The 25,161-nt window shown below is 42.6% G+C and overlaps 1 protein-coding gene across 1 annotated transcript in view; it reads left to right on the plus strand.

The window, feature by feature from the left end:
- ric1 (RIC1 homolog, RAB6A GEF complex partner 1) overlaps positions 1 to 25,161 on the plus strand; it is a 149,489-nt gene that overhangs the window by 24,074 nt on the left and 100,254 nt on the right. The window contains exon 2 of the mRNA XM_067983633.1: positions 9,070 to 9,177. Within this exon, the coding sequence (XP_067839734.1) occupies positions 9,070 to 9,177 (108 nt within the window). The remainder of the gene's footprint in view (positions 1 to 9,069; positions 9,178 to 25,161) is intronic.

Below are 25,161 nucleotides of genomic sequence, written 5' to 3' on the forward strand. Positions count from 1 at the left end.
TGGAGATGTTATTATGGTGAAGAAATTAGTTGACCAATTTTCTGAAATGTTACCGTTTAATCACTTGGTCAGTCTGTGTGTCACGTTGGTGAATACACACTCCATTGTTTGTCACCCCTAAATCTTCAGTGCAAAGCTCTGAAAGGCTACATTTTTGTTTGAACCCCTATGTTTGCTCTAAAACTTTAAAATATTGAGGGTGTTGTATCTGTTTTTGGTTTTCATTTACAGAATGGCACTTGAAACAGAAATGTTAACTGTACAAATAAAAGCAAGATTATCTGTTACCCTGGTAATATTCGTTTAAACCTTAAAAGATGGGTTTATATTGGCAAAAAAAGTGAATAATAAGAGACTCACGAATCAGTATTCAGGCATTGCCTGGTAGCTTTTTTGCAGTGGCAGAGAAAGCTCATTAAATTGCACTGAGTGCTGTCATTGACATTTATGAATAGTGGAAATTGAGTAAAAACAATGTTTGTTGTGTTACTGTGCTTAACTCTGAATCCATGCAACAGTAGAAAACCACTCTTTCTCTTCGTGCTTTATAGATTCTGGTTATGCAAAAGGAAACAATTTGCTTACTTTCCTGGTTTCAAAACTAAAAGACCTGTGTGTTTATAAACCTTATTGTAAATTATATTAAAGCCATAGCTTCCCTTTTCTAAGCTCAGTCTGTCAAATTGGATCAGTTGCATAACCTCAGACTATTTTGGAACCATGCTCTCGGCATATTCTGTAACAAAGTAATGGGGGCTACAATTGCAATTATTTGTGAAGTACTTGAATTAAAATTCAAACGATCAATCAATATACCTGTACTTTTTGTTTTTCTGTTTTTAGTGTGGACCTATAGTAAATAAAGGGAACATTATCTTGCAATTTAATACCACAAAATAATTGATCCAACCAAGAATAGTAAGATTAATGTCTCCTGACAACAGTAAAAGCCCTATGGAAAATATATCTGGGCAGTTTCAACCAGGTTTCTGCTGAGACCTGAGTACGAACTGGCCTTCATTTGGCACTAAATTGCTAAACTCGGATAGAATGCTTACATAGACAGGGGTGTGGGAAATAAATGTTGCTCAGAGTTTAGGGTTAAACACCTTGTTGGCATACTACAGCTGTATTGTGCGTCTTGCCTGTGCTTGATATAATTACCGGATGTAAAAAAAATCTGTTGCTAAGTACTGGCATCCTTCACATTGACAAATATTTACCAGAATGTTGTGAATGCTTGCAGAGTTAATGTAAATCTGTATTAAATGGATAACGATTGTGCTTGCAATTCCTTTGAAGCACTTCGCTATATAAACAAAGTACTTTTGAAGTGTCGTCACTGTTGTAATATAAGGAAATATCATGTCAGAACTTTAAAAGCAAACGTGGTCTTGAGAGAATTTTATTAAGCCATAATGGTGGAGGTGTGAAATTTTCATTTGTACTGTGAAAAACAACCAGCAGTACAATTATCGATGATTTTTTTGTCTTTTGTTCTTCCAAGCTTGGGTTGTGTCAAGACTATTGTAAGGAATCTTACAACACCAGGTTATAGTCCAACAATTTTATTTTAAAATCACAAGCTTTTGGAGATTATCCCCTTCGTCAGGTGAATGAATGAATGAGGTTCTCAAATCGCATATCTTATATTAGGCTGGGACACCATCACACCAATCAAAAGGTGTCGTTGGTGTTCAGACAGGTTAGCCACGGACAACAGTAGGTCCCAGTATGCAGGGTGAGGGTGAGGGTGAGGAACTTGGCTATCAATTTCTGCTCGACGATTTTGCGTTGTCGTGCGTCTCGAAGGCCGCCTTGGAGAACACTTACCCGAAGATCGGTGGCTGAATGTCCTTGACTGCTAAAGTGTTCCCCGACTGGGAGGGAACCCTCCTGTCTGACGATTGTTGCGCGGTGTCCGTTCATCCGTTGTCGCAGTGTCTGCATGGTCTCGCCAATGTACCATGCTCTGGGGCATCCTTTCCTGCAACGTATGAGGTAGACAACGTTGGCCGAGTCACAGGAGTATGAACCATGTACCTGGTGGGTGGTGTCCTCTCGTGTGAGGGTGGTATCCGTGTCGATGATCTGGCATGTCTTGCAGAGGTTGCCGTGGCAGGGTTGCGTGGTGTCGTGGACGCTGTTCTCCTGAAAGCTGGGTAATTTGCTGTGAACGATGGTCCGTTTGAGGTTGGGTGGCTGTTTGAAGGCGAGTAGTAGAGGCGTGGGGATGGCCATAGCGAGGTGTTCGTCATCATTGATGACGTTGAAAGCTGCGGAGAGCATGGCGTAGTTTCTCCGCTCCGGGGAAGTACTGGACGACGAAGGGTACTCTGTTGGTTGCGGCCCGTTTGTGTCTTCTGAGGAGGTCTATGCGATTCTTCGCTGTGGCCCGTCGGAACTGTCGATCGACAAGTCGAGCGTCATATCCCGTTCTTACGAGGGCGTCTTTCAGCGTCTGTCGGTGTCCATCGCGTTCCTCCTCGTCTGAGCAGATCCTGTGTATTCATAGGGCCTGTCCATCGGGGATGGCCTCTTTGACGTGGTTGGTACATTGGCGAGACCATGCAGACACTGCGACAACGGATGAACGGACACCGCGCAACAATCGCCAGACAGGAGGATTCCCTCCCAGTCGGGGAACACTTTAGCAGTCAAGGACATTCAGTCACCGATCTTCGGGTAAGCGTTCTCCAAGGCGGGCTTCGAGACGCACGACAGCGCAAAATCGTCGAGCAGAAATTGATAGCCAAGTTCCGCACTCATGAGGACGGCCTCAACAGGGATCTTGGGTTCATGTCACGCTACGCGTAACCCCACCAGCAAGAGGAAAAAAAGTTATCTGTTTTTAATATTCTCTCTCTCTCTCTCTCTCTCTGCCTTTTGGGTCTCTTTCCCTCTCTCTGTGTAATTTGACACGATGTGTATTCAGCATACTAGGACCTGTCTGAACACCGACACCTTTTGATTGGTGTGATGGTGTCCCAGCCTAATATAAGATATGCGATTTGAGAACCTCTTATTCATTCACTCACCTGACGAAGGGGATAATCTCCAAAAGCTTGTGATTTTAAAATAAAATTGTTGGACTATAACCTGGTGTTGTAAGATTCCTTACATTTGTCCACCCCAGTCCATCACCGGCATCTCCACATCATTGTGAACTATGTAATAGTAGGGTGAAGTACTGGGGGCTGCAGATCTGTCACTGGTGGAAATAATGGTGGGAGTGCTGTGAATTTGACTTTGATGTTAAATGGAGTGTCTTGCCACATTAAAGCATATTGAGTTTTTTTTGGAACCAACACAGTAAAGATGTCTAGTGACGACATTATTCTGTCTGAGCCATGCCAAAAATACTTAGTGTTGCTATTTGTTGTTGATCATTAAATCGCCACCTGAAAGCTGAGCGATTTATTGTGAGGTACTTTTGAAGAGATTCACATTCTGAGGTTTTCCCTTTTATTTCTGAAAAGCTCAATATTCACATTCTTAGATGTAGATCCTAGTAAATTATTACACCAAAAAAAGCATTTGCATTCTAGCAGTTTTCGTAAAATGCACCGACTCAACTGCAGTGGCATTTCCTCCTTAACTGTGATGTGACCAATGAAGTGTTCTAGGGGTAGGATTTTTGGACATCAGTCAAAAGTCAGGGAATTCCCATCTCCAGAAATGCTTTCTCAGTGCTGGCAGGAGTGTGGGATGCCACTAATTAAGATAGGTAGTGCCTGGATATTGATAGGGAATTCTCCATACAGGGTATGAGTGGGTGGTGGCATTTTCTATGCTTATTTTGTATTTATTCTAATCTTCCCCAGTACAGGTCTTCATTTTCCTCCCTGTGATGAGAGAGGGTAGACGTTGGCAGAAACTAAGAATATTCATTTTATCGACTTAGTTGGCTTGAGAGCAGTACCACTTGGCCCGTTGGATGTTTTTCTTGCTAATGATTTGCTAATGAGCCCGAATAGAGCTACTGTGATTAGAAGGCTCAGATTAGTTTCCTGACTAGATCACAAGATAAATATAGATGCAAGACTATTTGCTCCATCATAGTTTATCCAGGTAGGAGAGCTTACAATTCTGTCCCCTTGCCCCCATCACAGTATGCAACTGTGTCTCAAATTGTGTCTCCACATTGTACCTGGAAGTCTCTTCCACGTGTTGAATCAGTCTTTATATGAACTTACCTTTCACAAGTTTAAACCTGCACTCCTGTGACCCACTATTTATCTTGAAGTGGCATTCCAGATTGACCATTTCATAGAATCATGGATCTATGCCATTTTACTACCTTAGAGAGAATCGAATTTCTGTTGACTCCTTTCCAGACTGAGTTTTTCCCTCATAACTTAATCCTCTTTAAAATTCACTTTGTTTTGAAATGGGACTTAATCCATCATTGGCACCTACATTTACTGCTGTCTGTATTTTTGAGAATTCCTATTGCCTATTATTGCTCAATAAAATAATTTTCATTGGGTTTTAAGCACTTCGTGATGCCCTGAAGACGTCAATGGTGCTCTGGAAATGCAAGCCTTTCTTTATTAAGTACATCAAGACACCTTGTGCCAGCCACCTAAAGGTTCATGAGGTTTGATACACATCAGTTATTTTCATAAAAAGAAAAGAAAGATTTGCATTTATATAGTCCCTTTCACGATTTCATGATGTCCCAAAGCACTTTACAGCCAAAGAAGTACTTATGAAGTGTAATCACTGTTGTAATGTAGGAAATGTAGCAGCCAATTTGCACACATCAAACTCCCATAAACAGCAATAAAATAAATAACCAGATCATCTGTTTCAGGTGTTTGTTGAGGGATAAAATGTTGGCCAGGACACTGGAAGAACTCCCCTGCTCTTCTTCGAATAGTGTCATGGGACCTTTTACGTCCACCTGAGGGGGCAGATAGTTTAATGTCTTGAACCCACAACCTTCTGACTCTGAGGTGAGAGTGCTACCACTGAATCAAAACTGATGTGCTAGCACTAGAGTAAGAAATAGTATGGTATTAGATGGGATCAGACTAAGACTGGTTTACAGTGCATGTATGTAAATGCACGAAGCGTAGTAAACAAGGTTGGTGAGCTGCAGGCACAATTAGCCACATGGCAATATGATGTGGCAATAATGTAAACCTGGCTCAAAAAAGGACAAGCTTGGGTACTAAATATTCCTGGATACAAGGTATTCAGGAAAGATGGAAAGGAGGGGGGGGGTGGCAGTATTAATTAAGGAGAATATTGCAGTGCTGGAGAGAGAGGATGTCCTGGAGGGGTCAAGGACAGAATCTATTTGTTTAGAGTTAAGAAACAATAGAGGTGCCATTACACAACTGGGGGTAGTCTATAGGCCACCAACTAGTGGGAAGGATATAGAGGAGCACATTTGGAGGGAAATTACAGAGATGTACAAGAACCATAGAGAAGTGATAGTGGGGGACTTCAACTATCCTAATCTAGACTGGGATAGTAATAGTGTATGGGGCAAAGAGGGGGAGGAATATTTGAAGTGTGCTCAAGAGAACTCTCTTGACCAGTACGTTTCCGGCCCAACGAGGAAGGAGGCATTGCTGGATCTGGTTCTGGGAAATGAGGTGTGCCAAGTGGAGTAAATGTCAGTGGGGGGGAAACATTTAGGGAGCAGCGATCATAGTATCATGTTTAGATTAGCTATGGAAAAGGATTAGGACCACTCTAAAGTAAAAATGCTCAATTGAAGGAGGGCCAATTTCAATGGGATGAGAACGGATCTGGCCTGGGTAAATTGGAATCCAAGATCGACAGGTAAAACTGTAATTGAACAGTGGGTGGCAGCCTTTAAGGAGGAGATGGTTCGGGTACAGTCTGGATACATTCCCACGAGGGAGAAAGGTCAGGCAACTAAAACCAGAGCTCCCTGGATGACAAGAGGTGGAGTGTAAGATGAAGCAGAAAAAAGGGGCATACGACATATGTCAGGATGATGATACAAATGAGAACCAGGCTGAATATAGAAAGTTCAGAGGGGAGGTGAAAAAAGAAATGAGGGACAAAGAGAGAGTATGAGAATAGACTGGCGGCTAACAAAAGGGAATACATGTAAATGGGTAGTAAGAGGAGGGGTGGGACCGATTAGGGACCAAAAAGGAGATCTGCACATGGAAGCAGAAGGCATGGCTAAGGTACTAAATGAGTACTTTGCATCTGTCTTTACCAAGAAAGAAGATGCTGCCAAAATCACAGTAAGTGAAGAGGTAGTTGAGATACTGGATGAGCTAAAAACTGATAAAAAGGAGGTACTAGAAAGGCTAGCTGTACTTAAAATGGATAAGTCATCTGGTCTGGATGAAATGCATCCTAGGTTGCTGAAGGAAGCAAGGGTCGAAATTGTGGAGGTACTGGCCATAATCTTCCAATCATTCTTAGATACAGGGTGGTGCCAGAGGATTGGAGAATTACAAATGTTACACCCTTGATCAAAAAAGGGTGTAAGGATAAACCCAGCAACTACAGGCCAGTCAGTTTAACCTTGGTAGTGGGAACTTTTAGAAACGATAATCCGGGACAGAATTAACAGTCACTTGGACAAGTGTGGGTTAATAAAGGAAAGCCAGTACGGATTTGTTAAAGGCAAATGGTGTTTAACCAACTTGATTAAGTTTTTTGATGAGGTAACAGAGGGTTGATGAGGGCAATGCAGTTGATGTAGACTTCCAAAAGGCGTTTGATAAAGTGCTGCATGATAGGCTTGTCATCAAAGTTGAAGCCCATGGAATAAAGGGGGCAGTGGCAGCATGGATATGAAATTGGCTAAGTGACAGGAAACAGGGAGTAGAGGTGAATGGTTGTTTTTCAGACTGGAGGGAGGTATACAGTTGTGTGCTCCAGGGGTTGGTACTAGGACCATTGCTTTTTTAAAATTATATATTAATGACTTGGACTTGGGTGTATAGGGCACAATTTCCAAATTTGCAGATGACACAAAACTTGGAAGTGTAGTAAACAGTGAGGAGGATAGTGATAGACTTCAAGAGGACATAGACAGGCTGGTGGAATGGGCGGACACGTGGCAGATGAAATTCAACGCAGAAAATTGTGAAGTAATGCATTTCGGTAGGAAGAACAAGGAGAGGCATTATGAACTAAAGGGTACAATTCTAAAAGGGGTGCAGGAACAGAGATCTGGGGGTTTATGTGCACAAATCGTTGAAGGTGGCTGGGCGGGTTGAGAAAGCGGTTAAGAAAGCATATGGGATCCTGGATTTTATAAATAGAGGTATAGAGTACAAAAGCAAGGAGGCTATGATGAGCCTTTATAAAACTCTGTTTTGGCCACAACTGGGGTATTGTGTCCAGTTATGGGCACCGCACTCTCTAGGAAGGATGTGAAGTCCTTAGAGAGGGTGCAGAAGAGATTTACTGATTTACTAGACTGATTCCAGGGATGAGGGACTTCAGGTATGTGCACGGACTGGAGAAGCTGGGGTTGTTCTCCTTGGAGCAGTGACAGTTGAGGAGATTTGATTGAGGTATTCAAAATCATGAGGGTCTGGACAGAGTAGATAGAGAGAAACTGTTCCATTGGCTGAAGGGTCAAGATTCAGAGGATATAGATATAAGGTGATTGGCAAAAGAACCAAAGGTGACATGAAGAAAAACTTTTTTACACAGTGAGTGGTTGTGATCTGGAATGCACTGCATGAAGGGGTGATGGAGGCAGATTCAGTCGTGGCTTTCAAAAGGGAATTGGATAAGTACTTGAAGGGAAAAATTTTCAGGGCTACGGGGATGGAGCGGGGGAGTGGGACCAGCTGGATCGCTCAATAGCGAGCCAGCACAGACTCGACCGGGCTGAATGGCCTCCTTCCGTGCTGCTCCTCCTTTCTATGATGTGAAATTTCTGCATGTGTGGTTGAGTTTACTCTGAATCTACCAGTACTTTCTGCTTTTGATTTAAATTCCCTCCCTAAACTTCTGCCTCTCCTCCTCCTCCTCCCCTCTTCTCCTTTACCACCCTCCTTAAAACCTACCCCTTTTAGCATAGTTACTGGAGCAATGTCTGTACTATTCATTTTTAATTCCTTATTGAATAATGCAGATTCAAAACAAGGATCTGTTTCATACCAAAGTGTTGTTGCAGTATAAAAACTGAACAACCATTGTTACACCTCCCTTTTATCCACAAACATTCATCACTACGAGTGCAGAAAGATTCAATCTTTTGAGTTTTCAGTGAAGCTGCCATCAGTGTTGCTCCCTTGTCAACTAAGTGATGGGGATACTTAAGTGATACTGAGAGGGCATAAAACAACACAAATTCTTTACATGGCATGTCGCAGTGAGACTTTCAAAGATTGGATTTCAAATTCCAGTCTTGAGTCTAGGGCTTTAGCACTGAAGTTCCTATTTTCCTTCCAATTCTCTGTGGGAAAGAAACTAACTTTTATGTAATGCATATGTCTAAAAATGAGACCGTTGTGAACAGGAAATGGCAGCATCCACTGCCTGCAAGATTGTTGCAGATTTCTTGCAGTTGCAGAAACAGTGTGTGCATCCTTGCCAAAATGGCTGTGTCCAGTGGGAAGGTCAAGCAATTTAGAGTGCTTTCTGCAGTCTAATTTTCAAACAAGAATACACAAGGATCACTTTTCCTTAGTTAAGGAGGGCCCTGCTTGAACATTAATTGGTATTTTGCATGCTAGTTCAGACAGAAGTGTGCTGCTGGACCTTGATCTACAGCATGTAGTGAAATGGTATTTTATGCTGGACATGATTGTCATAAGATTCAAAATTGACACTGGGCATGTTTTAATATAGTGATGATGGTAAGATTATGACAGGTGGGATGGACCAGTGAGTGCCATTAGAATTGCATATTCACTCCATTGCTGCTGTTTTAGGCAGATACTGCTTAGCTGCTACATGCAGATCACATGGCAGGAAAATATAACCAAAAATTCTAAGCAAACAATAGGGAGGGGAAAAAGCACATGGACACCTGAATCAGTAGATATTTAAAATAACTTAGTCTATTGCAACACTTTAATACCATTTTAACCTTTTTTTTCCTTCCACCAGCCCAGTGTTTTAATTGTAAGCTACAAGGAATCTGCAAAGGCGGCTTCACAATTTGGATGGTATGAAAAGACTGAATGGAAGCCAGACAGCAGCATGATTGCAGTTGCGGTAAGATATAAAATTCATGCTGCCCCTGAGTAACATTATCTGTAAGCATGGAGTCTTTTGTAAAGAGCCTTGGGATGCTCTGTTACATTAAATGTGTTATATAAGCACTTGTTATTGCAGTTGCTATCTAACTGTTCACCTTTTTTAAAAAAAAATTTCTAGTGACTGCAAAAATTGCAAAAACACCACATTTTCAAACCAAAAAAATCAAAAACCCTAGTTATTTTATTATATGTATTGATGCCTTCAAGTTTACAACGCGATGGGAAATTAATGTATGTTGGATGTATGAATTTAACCAGTCTAATTGAATTGCGATTATCACAGGATGAGGGTCTTCTAATGGGAGCAAGGAGCCAAAGGTTTCCATTTATATAGCATCCAAAAGCTTTAAAACTTCTCAATGTGCTTCACTTCTAAAGCAACTCATTATATGTAAAGTGACTGTTATGTAGGCAAATGTGTGGCAACTATTTTACACACAAGACCCCCTAGACAGCAGTAAAATAGATGACTTTTTAGTAGTATAGGTTGAGGAAGGAGTGCTGACTAGGAGACAGGGAACACCCTGCTCTTAGTTCTTTGAATAGGGCTTTGTTCAACAAAGGATGGCACTTCTGACACAGCAATATTCCATCACTACTCCACTGGAATGTTAGATTATGTGCTCAAGACTAATTGAAAATGCCTTGTTTGTCTTGCTCTGGCATGCACTGTTCTAACATGCATATTCTGTCATGGGTAGGAATCAAATTTCTATGTGTTATTACAGAAAGATAATGCTTTTTATCTAACCTCAGTCATCCCTTGAGGGGGCACCTTATTTAGTGGTGTGTGTTCTTGCTTTGTATAAAGATTTAAATGCTGAGCATGTTCCATTAAAGTTGTATTTTCTAAATGCTGCATTAAATGAGTAATTTCTACAGTTATCATGGTCTGCTTTTCTCTTTGGAAAGAGTCCATCTTGAATTAATAACATCAGTTAAATAACAAAGATTCTGCAAGTGTCCAAAAGTTCATACGATTGTTATAGTAATTCCATCATGAAAACACCAATATGCACTTCTAATTATTGGCATTTTGAGCAATAAGTAAATTTGGCACATATCTCATTATTATTTGTCAAGTCCTGCATTCTGAAAAGCAAATTTCCATTTGTGTTGTCATGTGAATTTTATCTCCCAAGTTCATCTCCTGGGCCATATGCATAGCTCAAACACTTGACAGTATTTCTAACTTCGTATAATCAGCTGGTAAAAAAATAAACATTTTTTGATTGCTAGACATATCAAAATGATGTTGCACCAGTGTGTTGTATTTAGTCTCAGGCTGCAGGCTTCCAATGACCTTAACTTTGAAACCAATCATTAAAATCTCAATTTTAATTTGCAGTGAGACAAAGTCTTCCTTTGTAAACTGTCTTGGCTTTTCTTTGCAATTTCTGTCTAAACTCATTTCAACTCTTTTTTTAAATAAATGATTTGAGTCAAAAGACCAGCCAGTCCATGTAAAGACCCGTAAGAGTGTCATTAGGTGATTCCCAGCTGATTTTTCTCCCTTGTGAGGAAAATGTTACTCTTCCATTTGGTGCTTTTTTTCTTGCAGCCCAACCAAAATTGGGAGCTTGCTGCTTGGTAAACTGAAGAGTTCATAATTTTTTTGCGACCCTGCAACTCCTGAGCTGTAAGATCTTCCTTGCCCATGAGATAAAGTTAGTATTGCTTTGTTCCACTTTTGCAACATTTTTAAAGGACTTCAAGGGAAGTTTTATGTTTTGACACTTTTTTGGCAGTTGCAGTGCACAAACACATCAGTTTGTGTTCATAAACCAGTCAGCATTCTGAAGAGAATATTGATCGACTTAACGGAGTCTCATTTTGGGAGGCATTTCTCTATTGCAGTGTTTGCTGTTAAATATTCAGCCAAAACAGACTAAAATTTCAAACACAGACTACTTTTTTGATGATTGCAGCTGACTTTACTGTCACTTCCAAAACATGATGTGGAGATGCCGGTGATGGACTGGGGTGGACAAATGCAAGGAGTCGCACAACACCAGGTTATAGTCCCTCAACAGCTTTATTTGAAATCACAAGCTTTCGGAGCTTTGCTCCTTCGTCAGGTGAAGTGAGGAGTTGCATAAAGGCACAGCATATATAGTCAGAGAACAATGCCTGGTGATTACAGATAATCTTTCTAACTGCCCTTTATCACACCTCGGCAGAGAGATAAAATCACGGCAGTCAAAGGAGTCATTGGTGTTCAAACAGGTTAGTCAGGGAAACATTACATCCAAGAATACTGAGGTGGGGTCACCAGGGGTCAAATGTAGCAGATGCTGGGGTTTGTATTAAAAACAGATAACTTTTTTTTGCTGGAAATCGCATCAGGTCCGGCCGCATCTGTGTATGGAGAACAAGCCAACTACGACTTGAGTCTAGATGACTCTACGTCAGGTGGGGTTACATGTAGCGTGACATGAACCCAAGATCCCGGTTGAGGCCATCCTCATGGGTGCGGAACTTGGCTATCAACTTCTGCTCGATGATTTTGCGTTGTCGTGTGTCTCGAAGGCCGCCTTGGAGAGCGCTTACCCGAAGATCGGTGGCTGAATGTCCTTGACTGCTGAAGTGTTGCCCGACTGGGAGGGAACCCTCCTGTCTAGCGATTGTTGCGCGGTGTCCGTATATCCGTTGTCGCAGTGTCTGCATGGCCTCGCTAATGTTCCATGCTCCGGGGCATCCTTTCCTGCAACGTATGAGGTAGACACCGTTGGCTGAGTCACAGGAGTATGAACCATGTACCTGGTGGGTGGTGTCCTCTCGTGTGATGGTGGTATCTGTGTCGACGATCTGGCATGTCTTGCAGAGGTTGCCGTGGCAGGGTTGTGTGGTGTCGTGGACGCTGTTCTGATGCTGGGTAATTTGCTGCGAACGATGGTCTGTTTGAGGTTAGGTGGCTGTTTGAAGGCGAGTAGTGGAGGCGTGGGGATGGCCTTAGCGAGGTGTTCGTCGTCATCGATGACATGTTGAAGGCTGCGAAGAACATGGCGTAGTTTCTCCGCTCCGGGGAAGTACTGGACGACGAAGGGTACTCTGTTGATTGCGTCCCGTGTTTGTCTTCTGAGGAGGTCTATGCGATTTTTCGCTGTGGCCCGTCGGAACTGTCGATCGACGAGTCGAGCGTCATATCCCGTTCTTACGAGGGCGTCTTTCAGCGTCTGTAGGTGTCCATCGTGTTCCTCCTCGTCTGAGCAGATCCTGTGTATTCGCAGGGCCTGTCCATAGGGGATGGCCTCTTTGACGTGGTCAGGGTGGAAGCTGGAGAAGTGGAGCATCATGAGGTTGTCCTTGGGCTTGCGGTAGTGAGGTGCCCGTCTTTGATGGAGATTCGTGTGTCCAAGAACGAAACCGATTCTGAGGAGTACCCTTCGTCGTCCAGTACTTCCCCGGAGCGGAGAAACCACTCAGCCTCCGATCTTCGGGTACGCGTTCTCCAAGGCAGCCTTCGAGACACACGACAACGCAAAATCGTCGAGCAGAAATTGATAGCCAAGTTCCGCACCCATGAGGACGGGATCTTAGGTTCATGTCACGCTACATGTAACCCCACCTGACGTAGAGTCATCCAGACTCAAGTCGTAGTTGGCTTGTTCTCCATACACAGATGCGGCCGGACCTGCTGCGATTTCCAGCAAAAAAAAGTTAGATCTGTTTTCAATACAAACCCCAGCATCTGCTACATTTGACCCCTGGTGACCCCACCTCAGTATTCTTGGATGTAATGTTTCCCTGACTAACCTGTTTGAACACCAATGACTCCTTTGATTGCCGTGATTTTATCTCTGCCGAGGTGTGATAAAGGGCAGTTAGAAAGATTATCTGTAATCACCAGGCATTGTTCTCTGACTATATATGCTGTGCCTTTATGCAACTCCTCACTTCACCTGACGAAGGAGCAAAGCTCCGAAAGCTTGTGATTTCAAATAAAGCTGTTGGACTATAACCTGGTGTTGTGAGACTCCTTACACTTCCAAAACACAATGCAGATTTACAGTTTACAATTTAGTTAATATACTAAGAGTGATGAATACAATATTTTATAGGTTTTGTTTTATTTAAAGGAAAACTCCTTTTATGTATTCAGATTTTACAACTTTTGGCGTTGAATTTTGCAAAGGAACACTAATACATAAGCTACATACTGCACTTAACAACTGGAATATTCTACATCTACTCTAGTTACATTGCCTCGGCTGTAGCATAACATTGGTTCCTTAGAACTGCAATGTTTTTGTTATGACTATTCCAAAATATGTGTTTGTCCTCTATAGATAAGCCAGTAAAGTATTCAGTGTTGTTACCTGGTGTAATGCAACACATTATCACTTGTTTAATTGCTTTCATATACTTTTGATAAAGCAGCAGAGAGAGAACAATAATGAATACGATTTTGTTTGTAGATTGCTAGTTAGCTGGAACTTGCTTTTTTTTAATGTTGAGTCTGAAAAAGTTGGATTTTGAATTTGATTTTTGTGTTCTCCTCTTCCTCCTTCCCCCCCCCCCCCCCAAAAAAAAACATTTGCCTTCCTGTCTCTTGGAGGTGTGGATTTGTATTAGAGTATGGGTGCCAGCAGTCCTCCAATACCTCATTCATGGCTATTCTTTGTGTTTGAGCATTGGGAAGGCTATTCAGTTGCAGACGGCACTGCAGCCAAGCCTGTTCCTACCTGTACCCAACCTTCACACAAGCACACTTCCAGGAACAAAGTAGTTAATGTAGGCTTCATAGTTCAGATCGCAATGCTGTTGCTCCCTATGACACTGTGGATACTATCCTTCGCAGACATGCCTGGTTGAAGATGCTATGTTTTCCTTCAGAACTTAGAATATTGATAACGTTCCCCTTTCAAAATCGAAGGCCATTTGGCAAAGCAAGTGGGTGCCATGCTAGAGAGGTTTTAGAAAACACCAGCAAAATTTAGTGTATTCTGCAAATAACATGAGTCTAATCTCTAGGTTCCGTAAATAGATGATCAGGTGCCCTATGAATTGTTGAGATCATGGAAATGTCATCTGTGAAATCCAACCAGTCTGAGTTCAATATGTAAATAGTAATGATAGCCTGGAGTTTTGCACAGCTGCCTTCAGGACACAATGCTTTAGCTTTGGAAGTTTTATTTGTGACTATCCTATCCTTCAGAAGGTGAAGTAAAAGAATCCCCGATGGTGAAAATTTTGTGGGTTCAGTGGAGCAAATAACCTTTGCTTATTCCAAACATCTGTGTTAAAGTTCACAATCATGAGCAACTTGTGTTCCCTGGAATATTTGATTGCCTCTTGCTCAATCCGTTTCATTTTCCAGTCCCTGTAAAGTACACTACTGTATTAAATATTGAGTGTAACAGTAGGAATGTTAAAATATTTACACTGTACTGGAGGTGTATTGTTTCACAGTATTTTCCATTATCATGTACTGTGGTATCATCCTGTGTTTTCCAGTCATTTATGCTGCCAAACAAAATTGCCTTTTAATGCAATGGCATCTCATTTATTTTGGGAGTGCAAATATAGATGGGAAAAATTAAAATTTTGGTTTTGTTACTGTTAGCAATTTTAACCATGGTGTGTGTTTGATGTAAACAAAAAAAACTTTCTTCTTTTGTTGAGGCACTTATGTGAATTGATTTGTCCCCCTCCAATTCCTTCAATCCATCTCATTCAAAGATGACTCATGCAGTTCCACAGACTCCAGCAATTCTCTCCAGCTTTGCCCAAGTGGCTAGTCATCTAGACTTTAAAAAAAATGTTGTTCTCCAGATGTAGGTGACTCTGGCAAGGCTGCATTTTATTGGCCATCGCAGCTTGATCATGTATTCATCTGATGTCCAGACTATGCACATTCAATGAGAACTATTGTCTTTTTCCCTTCCTAACCCAAGGATACTATGGCCAATTGTAGTACCTCACCAGCCACATCACCTAAGGTATTTCAATACTGCGAGATAATGCTTTTTAATGCCAGCAATCCTAAAGTATAAAAATCTTGCATTATCCACTGAAGAGAGTGCAATCCTTCTGCACTGGGATTTTCATACTTTATCTCAAACTACACTCGGTTACCATTCTAACTGCTTTTTAAACCTCTAGCCTGTATGGACCTTCCACTGTATCAAGGAAGGTTCCAGCTATACTAAGTGATCAAAGAGGTTTTGCATAACTACACATACATGAATTTCACACTTGCAGTTCTCCATTGTTGAATTCAACCTGCATTATAGATGGGGCAAATTTAGCATCTGGAATCTGGCGCACACAACTGAATCTTCCAATGGATGCAACTTAATAATCAAGGCTATAAAAGGCCCAAAGCTGTATCTGTTTTTGTCTAGCCCAAAGTATTTGAAATGGTTTGTTTCAGTCTGTGTTTGAACTGGAGGATTGTCCATGGATAAAAGACTTGCTTGCATGTCTGCACACCAGATAATGGAATGCTATGTTTTGCAAGGTGAATTCCTGCAAAAAAAGTTAGCCTCATTGTGGAGATATTAGTTTTCTGTATGGATGAATTAATTGCATTTGTTTTGGGCCAATTTACTTGGATGTGGACCATAATTATGTGGGATCAAGAAATTTGCTACCACAGTTAGCGCTTATCTATGTGCTGAAATTAAAATTGTGCTCCCTTTATATTGTTAGGATACGTACAATGAATTGTTCACCATAACCTAGAATTTATAGTGTTTTCAGAACCTAGTTTTAAACAGTTGTCATTGCATTGGTGTGCTAACTGGATGGAGTTTGTTTTTTCCCAGAACTTCAGTACTTTAAGGTATGTAAAGATAATGTAGCTTTAAACAAAGTATTTATGTTTCATGCCAACAAAATAAGATTTTACCCGAGAACTGACTTTTTTCTCCTATCGTTTTCTCCATTTCCTTTTTTTTTTGAAGGCAGTGATTCCTTCGTGATGTACAGTTCCATGGGCATCAGCTGCCCTGCAGTGACCACTGACCAGTGAGTGTCGGCAGGTTATTTGACAGTGGGGGGCATCCAAGGTGAACCCAATCCTGCTATCAGCCAACAAGTACATACATGCTCCACAACCATGAGGAGTGAGATTCTATGTGGAATTTTCCTTTCCCTATGAGGTCCAGCTGAGATCAGCTAACTCAGGACAGACGAGGGATGAATCCTGGGATCTTGCTTATCTGTATGGCTCAGCAATTCATTGGCTAAACTCAGAACAATCAAGGGAGCAAGTTTGGGCAGCTCTTTAACACCAGTGATGTTATTTCACTTAGAAAGGAATGTGATACCCAAGCTATTAATTTGCAATGCTGTAAAACCAGATGTTGAATCTAGCATCTTTTTCTTCTACTTTTCTAAATGGCACTTTTAGACATCAAACAGAATACTGTACAACTGAGTGATTTCAATTGTTTGATAGTGGGTAGGATAATTAGAGTTCCAACCAGACAGGAGCCAGGTAGTATAAACTGGGTAGTGCCTGGCTGGAAGTCCTATACAGACCAGTTTTTTTTATTTAGAGCGGTAGTTGCAACACAAATGTAAAGAGACGGTACCACTAGCCACAAATACAAACCTTGCCAGTTTTTCTAGCTAAGGAAGGCCTGAGTGATTAGTGCACTGGTACAAGTCAGCATTGTGTAAAATTTAAAGAGTGGTTTGGTATTTGCAAATACAGTAGTTTATATTGATTATCTTTAAAAAAAAATTAATGCACTCTTTATATGGGATAAAAAAGGTTTATGCATATACTGAGTGTTTTGGGTGTGAATATGGGAAGGAATATAGCAAACAGCATAAATCTGTACTATGGATTAACTTTTGAGGTACTGCAAACTTGGAAATACATGGTTAAAGACCCAACACATCACCCTCTGCCTCTTGCCACCTCCCAACACCCCACCCTCTACCTCTTTTAAAATAACCATGTTGATGTAAATGCTGTTAAATCTAATATTTTTAACTGGAATAACCTATAAGCAGCAACTTTACTGTTTGCTTTAATAGCTATGAACTTTCACCCATAATGTGTAGTCTAACAAAAAATCACCATAAAACTCAGTGGCAGTTTCCCGTCTGCATAGTTCAGATGGAATGTGTGGTCACAATAAACTTAGTTGTGCTTTTCTCCCCAATGACTGGAAATAATCTAAGACTGACTAAACTGGGAAAGTAAAATATTCTTGTCAGTTGAAATTTGACTCACTGCTTAGAGGGAAAATTCTGGGTGGGATAGGAATTGTAACTGTTTCAAGTTACAGCACCACTTTGATTCACATAACATACATTAAAGGTATACTCTGGGCAGCACTCAGTCGTTGTATTCGTCCGCCTCAGCAGAGTCCTTGCCAATTCATTAAACAAACTTATCTGTATTTGATAACCAAAATTTGCAATCTGTTAATAGCTGCTCTACATGGATGATTGCAGTCACCAGCTGGTTCCCGCACTCATTCTTGGAGCACTGCAGTCCTTTAAAATTACTGACTAGAGTTTCCACTTGTTGACTCCGAATGGGTGGAATGTAGCCCAATGTAGGACGGATGTTGAAGTGTAAAATAACTGCCCACTGGAAAACATTGGGCCGGATTGTGCTGTAAAAATAACGGTGGGGCTAACAGCGTTCACCGTTATTTATGTGTAAATCGGACCATAACTTCGAGCAACTGCACATGCGCAGTTAAATACAGAAATCCGGAAGTTGCTGTCTGAGATGCTCTGCTCCTCCAAAAACTGCACAAAAATGTCACCTTGCTGCCTGACTCACCCACCATTCAAATGTATTGAACGGCGTGATTCCTGTACTTACCTCATAGATACAGACTGAACTTGCCAAAAAAAATTAGGGCTTGTCCATTCCAATCAAAGTACCCTTTTTTAAAGGCGTCATAAGTCTTAATTACTGCCAAACAACCCCTGTGGTCCTGAAAAATAACTTACAAGTGTGCAGTCTCGTTTCTTCAGCTTTTAATTGTTGGATGTTTTTTAAAAAAAATACATTTTTTCTTTTTCTCTTTTATCTGTCTCTTAATCCCATCTTTCTTTCACTCTATTTTGCTCACTCTACCTGATTTGACATTGAATTCACCATTCTAACTTACACTTCCTGGTTCAGTCTCTGCTCTGCTCAATAATGATTCTTCAGTTTGGTTAAGGAGACACAGCTGCTTGCCCACGGGTCCCTGCTGAATGGCTGTCTAACTTAGTGAGTAACTTGCCGAGCAAAACCCTATAAAGTCTATGGGCAAGTGCAAGTCTCAAACAGCCGGTGCTGTTTTTTTCGCCGTGCACAGAAAAATCTGGTCCAATATACTGGTAATAAATTTTTATCTTCGATATTATAGTGGATAAAGGTACTACGCAGTGTAGCACCAAGTGTCACACTGAGGTCCCGGATATAATTCCTGATCTGTTCTTAGTTAGCAGATCTCAATTGGGATGCTACAATTGGCCAGAAGGCTCCTAATTGTCATCGTGATTTTTGCTGGAAAGTGCTTGTGTGGTAGATGTTTGCATAACAACCAAATTGGCTTGTCTGTGATGTGCCCCACAGTTGAATAGCCTGCTGATTTTCACTGACTGTCAAGGCTACACATTGGGTACAAAGCAATGGAGGAATCCTGGCAACCATGGAATCATACCCCATTTGTGAGTCAGCACTTTCGAGAGGGTTAGGGAAGAGAAAGATTATCTGTGTACTGTCTGGCCAAGGAGCACATTGCATTGAAGAAACAAGGTACAGGACAATTTTTGGGGGAGGGGGCCAGAATGTTTTGGATTCACCCACCTGTTAATATACTAGTTTTTCACTAGCAGGGAAAATTGGAATGTGAATTATTCCCAGGCTGCACTTTTGTCTGCTGGAGGCTGGTTTAGAGCTGCACTGACTAATATTTGAAAGCTCATTGCCTGTATTTACTCTCTCCATCTAGAGAAGGAAGTACCTGATCATTGCTGCTGTTCCTTATTGTCTCCCAATCAAGTTAGCTTCTAGCATCTTTCTCTCGTTTCTCTCCTATGTCCCCTCATGCCCTCTCCGAGCTCATCTTGTCTGAGACCCACCTCCTGCTCCCTCGGCCCTATTCCCACCAAACTGCTGACCACCCAATTTCCCTTCCTGGCCCCCATGTTAGCTGGTATTAACTATTCCATCTTCTCAGGTACTGTCCCCCTCCCGTTCAAGTCTGCTGTCGTCATTCCCCCCCCCCCCCCCCTCCAAAAGATCCACAGTTGATCCCTCCGTCATTGCAAACTCCCGGCCATCCCCAACCCCTCAAGTCCTCGAACATGTTGCCTCTCAAATCCATGCCCATTTCTCCCGCAACTCCATGTTTGAACCCCTGCACTCAGGTTTCTACCCCTGCCACAGCATCGAAACGGCCCTTATCATTGTCACAGATGGCATCCTATGTGACTCTGACCGTGATAAACTATCCCTCCTCATCCTTCTCTACCTGCCTGCAGCCTTTGACACGATCGTCCAGCTGGGTGTGACTGCCCTCGCTTGGTTCCATTCCTATCTAGCCACTCGTAGTCAGAGAATCACCTGCAATAGCTTCTCTTCCTGCTCCTGTACCGTTATCGCTCGAATCCCCCAAGGATCTATCCTTGGCCCCTCCTATTGCTCATCTACATGCTGCCCCTCGGCGACATCATCCGAAAACACGTCATGATCCACATGTACATTGCTGACACCCAGCTCTACCTCACCACCACCCCTCTCAACCCCCTCCACTGCCTCTGATTTGTCCCCCTGCTTGTGCAAGCAGACAGTTACTCCAATTAAATATTGGGAAAACTGAAGCCATTGTCTTCGATCCCTGCCACAAACTGTTCCTTAACCACCGACTCTATCCCTATCCCTGGCCACTGTATGATGTTGAACCAGACGGTTCGCAAGCATAGCATCCGATTTGACCCTCGAATGAGCTTTTTATTCTATATCCGCTGCATCACCAAGACCGCCAGCTTCCACCTATGTAACATCACCCGTCTCCGCCCCTGCCTTAGCTCATCTGCTGCTGAAACCCTCATCCATTCCTTTTGTTACCTCTAGACTCGACAGTCCAATCCTCTCCTGGCTGGCCTCCCATCTTGCACCCTCAGTAAACTTGAGCTCATCCAAAATTTTGCTGCCTAACTTGCACCAAGTCCCGTTCACCCATCACCCCTGTACTCGCTGACCTACATTGGCTTCCAGTCCAGCTGTGTCTCGATTTTAAAATTCTCATCCTTGTTTTCAAAACCCTCCATGACCTCGCTCCTCCCTATGTCTAACTTCCTCCAGCTCTACAACCTTCCGAGATCTCTGCGCTCCTCCAATTCTGGCCTCTTGCGCATCCACGATTTTAATTGCTCCACCATTGTCAGCCGTGCCCTCAGCTGCCTAGGCCCTAAACTCTGGAATTCCCTCCCTAAATGTCTCTGCCTCTACTTCTCTCCTTTTAAGACATACCTCTTTGACCAAGCTTTTGGTCACCTGCCCAAATATCTCCATATGTGGCTTTGTCAAATTTTGTTTGATGCTCTGCGTAGTGCTTTGGGATGTTTTACAACGTTAAAGGCGCTATTTAGATGCAAGTTATGGTCCTATTGTAGTTCTCCAAAAATGAGTTTAGGAATCTGGCTGTGGCTGTGACCATACTGGTTTTAAACTGGACCATTGTTTCCAGATTACAAATTTCAATATCTCATGCAGGCAGGTATCCTTCTTGCTTCCCTGCAACCACCATAAAGGAATTGACAAATACTTGTGTAAAATTGTATATGGAAAAACCCTTTATTCTTCCAAACAAGGATGAAAAACAGATGGCAGTGTTTAGTTTACTTCAAAGGTGGCTGCTAGCCTTTGTTCTTGGAACCTGACTTAATATAAAGCACAAAGTGTAAATGGCATGTGCTGCTTTGCAGGTGTTAAGAGACTCCTAAATTATTAGCCATTCAATTAGAATTGGGAATAGTTTATATGAATTTCACCACCTCATAATACCAGGCTCAAATGTGATTTTGTTTGTTGTGCTAAAACTGGCTAACAGGTATGTGTGGAAGTAGCCACAGCTTTTCATAAAGCTTACTTCATTATAATTTTGTTTTGTAATGTGTTTTAAAATTAACCTGCTTTGTACTTTCAAAGAAATGAAGCAGATAAAAGGTTCTGTATGCATTTTCTTTAGCTCTTCCTCAACTCCGAAGCTTATTCAAAATAAAGAACTCGGGGCATTTGGCTTAAAATGCCATTCTATTACCAAGAGGTATGAGAAGATTGAACTGTTAACATTGAAGTCCCAGTATTCAGAACTTTCATTTTTTTTCAAGGGGACTGTTCTAACTGTTGGAGGACACTGATTAGAACCATGAGCAGTACGTTGCAATGTTTATTCCATTATTCCAAAGGACCATATTGTATAACTTTAACTGATTTTTGTAAGTACATTTTTTTTAAAAAACTTGCTGAACCTCAGATTTGGATTTGTCTTGCTTTTTGCGGACAGGACATACCTGGGTGATTTTTCATATTGTCGGCTAGATGCCAGTCTTGTAGCTCAGCTAGTTCTGGAGCACAGGTTTTCAGCTGGGATATTGTCAAGACCCTTAGCCTTTGCTCTATCCAGTGCACTCAGCTTTTTCAGTGTTGCGTGGAGTGAATTGAATTGGCTGGAGGCTGGCATCAGCGATGGGGACCTCAGGAGGAGGCTGAGAAGGATCATCCTCTCTGCACTTCTGGCTGAAGATAGTTGTAAACACTTCAGCCTTGTCTTTTGTACTCGCTGCTGGGTTCCGCCATTATTGAGGATGGGGATGTTCCTCCCGTTAGTTTAATTGTCCACCACCATTCACGACTGGATGCGGCAGGACTGTAGAGCTTTGATCTGATCCATTGGTTGTGGGATCGTTTAGTTCTGTTTATAACATGCTGCTTCTGCTGTTTAGCATGCATGTAGTCCTGTGTTGTAGCTTCACCAGGTTGGTACCTCATTTTCAACTACACCTGATGCTGCTCCTGACATGCTCTTCACTCATTGAACCAGGGTTGGTCATGTGGCTTGATGGTGATGGAGGAGTGAGAGATATGCCATGAGGTTAGAGATTGTAGTGGAATACAGTTCAGCTGGTGGCCCACAGCACATCATGGATGCCCAGTTTTGAGCTGCTGGATCTGTTAATGTATCCCACTTAGCCACACGACACGCTGGAAGGTGTCTTCAGTGTGAAGACGGGACTTGGTCTCCAGGAGGATTGGTCAGTCCTACCAATGCTGTGATGGACAGATGCATCTGTGCCAAGTCGATTGGTAAGGACAAGTGTTCTCCCCACCTGCTGCAAGCCCTATCTAGCAGCTATGTCCTTCAGGACTCTGTGGTCATACTGCCAGGCCACTCTCTGTGATGGACACAGAAGTCCCCCACTCAAACTGCATTCTGTGCCCTTGCTACCTTCAGAGCTTCCTCCGAGTGGTGTTCAACATGGAGGAATACTGATTTATCAGCTGAGGTAGGGTGGTAGATAGTAATTAGCATGAGGTTTCCTTGTCTGTGTTTGACCTGAAGTCAGGAGACATCTTGGGGTCCCGAGTCGATGTTAAGGACTCCCAGGGCCATTTACCCGCTTGGCTGTATGGCTCTACCGCTGGTGGGTCTGCCCTGCCAGTGGGACAGGACATACTCTGGGATGGTGATGGAGGAGTTTGAGGTGTTGGCTGATGGGCATGATTCTGTAAGAATGACTGTCTGGCTGTTCCTTGACTAGTATGTGAGTCAGTTCTCCCAACTTTGGCGCCAGTCCCCAGATAGTGAGGAGGACTTTGCCGGGTTGGACCAGGTGTCCCTTTGTTGTGTTCTAATTTGAAGCCTAGGTTGCAGCTGAGTGGTCTGCCTGGTTTTATTCTTTTGTTCCTTTCTAACTATATTTTGGCTTGCTAGGCCACTTCCAAGGGCAGTTAAGAGTCAACAATGTTGGTGTGGGACTGGAATCGCATATAGGCCAGACCGGGTAAGGACAGCAGGTTTCCTTCCCTAAAGTGAACCAGTTGGGTTTTTATGACAGTCTGACAGCTTCATGGTCACTATTACTGGTACCAGCTTTTTATTTCCAGATTTTGTTTTAATTTTAAATTGAATTCAAATTCTCAAACTAAAATTTGAACTTGCAATCTCTGGATTATTAGTCCAGTAACATAACCACTATGCTACTGATCAAATTTGAGTGTAGAATTGGAAACAAACTTGGAGAGCACCAAGACAGAGAATCTTCAAGTGTGATCAATCATTGGGTTAGTCTTTCTAGAAATGCCTTCGGAGTGAGGGAACCTATAGAGGTATTACATTGGAATTCATTTGTTGTGTTCACTGCTTGTGTTCAAGTGAATTTAGTCTTCAATTTCTTAATGTCAAAGCTATACCTGCTTGTTGTGCTCGCTGCTAATGTTGCTCAAAGCTGTTTTTCACTTTTTTGCTTCCTGGGCTTATTTTATTTTGCACCAACCACTTCCACTGTCTTTTTGAACGTTGCTGTCTTTCACTTTATCTTTGTAAACAATTTTACAACACCAAGTTATAGTCCAACGATTTTTATTTGAAATCTACAAGCTTTCGGAGGCTTCCTCCTTCCTCAGGTAAATGTCAGGAGCTCCTTGAAGCCTACGCATTTATACATCACAGAACAATACATGGTGTTTACAGACTGCCCCTGCAACTGCCCGTTGCCAAGGCAATCACCGTGTTCAGACAGAGAGGTGTCACCTACAGAACCCCCGAATACACATTCAACAAAAAAACAAACAGGAAAAAAAAAGAGAGGCAGAAACATCCGGAAGGCAGAGAAAGCCAGCAAATGACCCATTATATTAAAAACAGATCGCTTTTGTTCGCTGGTGGGGTAACGTGTAGCGTGACATGAACCCAAGATCCCGGTTGAGGCCGTCCTCATGGGTGCGGAACTTGGCTATCAATTTCTGCTCGACGATTTTGCGTTGTCGTGTGTCTCGAAGGCCGCCTTGGAGAACGCTTACCCGAAGATTGGTGGCCAAATGTCCCTGACTGCTGAAGTGTTCCCCGACTGGGAGGGAACCCTCCTGTCTGGCGATTGTTGTGCGGTGTCCGTTCATCCGTTGTCGCAGCGTCTGCATGGTCTCGCCAATGTACCATGCTCTGGGGCATCCTTTCCTGCAACGTATGAGGTAGACAACGTTGGCCGAGTCACAGGAGTATGAACCATGCACCTGGTGGGTGGTGTCCTCTCGTGTGATGGTGGTATCTGTGTCGACGATCTGGCATGTCTTGCAGAGGTTACCGTGGCAGGGTTGTGTGGTGTCGTGGACGCTGTTCTCCTGAAAGCTGGGTAATTTGCTGCGAACGATAGTCTGGGGTTGGGTGGCTGTTTAAAGGTGAGTAGTGGAGGTGTGGGGATGGCCATAGCGAGGTGTTCGTCATCTTTGCAGTGAGAAGTTTTTGCAGCCTGGGGCAATAATCACCAGGTCCGTTTTGCCCTATTTCCCTTTGTTGTAATGCGGGTGTCTCTGTCCACTTTGAAGGGCTCCTACTCATATGCCTATATCACTACAGCTCTACCTGTGCCAGCACCCTTCAGTGAATGTCTCCATTCCTATTTGTCATATATCTTTCTAAAATTGGGTTCTCAAGAATGCTCATACAGGTGTGCAACCTTTGTCCATCGCAGCCAGCAGCAACTCCTTCACCCTTCCCATATGCCCTTGGCTGCACAGGAGTTTGACAGTGAATTATACAGCTGAGATCCGAGCCCTGTATTAATCAGCCTGGGTCCAGAACTAAAACAAAGTCTGCAGTTTAAGGACTGGAGGTCACTGTCCACAAAACCATTAGCCAAGCAGGCGACGAACAAACTCCAAAACGTTGAAACTGGTCAGCGGGCTGTGGAGCCTCCTGCTGATCTCTACACTTTCCTTTAGGAATTAGGTGTCAATATTATACTTTTGTTT

The sequence above is a fragment of the Heptranchias perlo genome, chromosome 4 (genome assembly GCF_035084215.1).
Source record: "Heptranchias perlo isolate sHepPer1 chromosome 4, sHepPer1.hap1, whole genome shotgun sequence".
NCBI lineage: Eukaryota > Metazoa > Chordata > Chondrichthyes > Hexanchiformes > Hexanchidae > Heptranchias > Heptranchias perlo.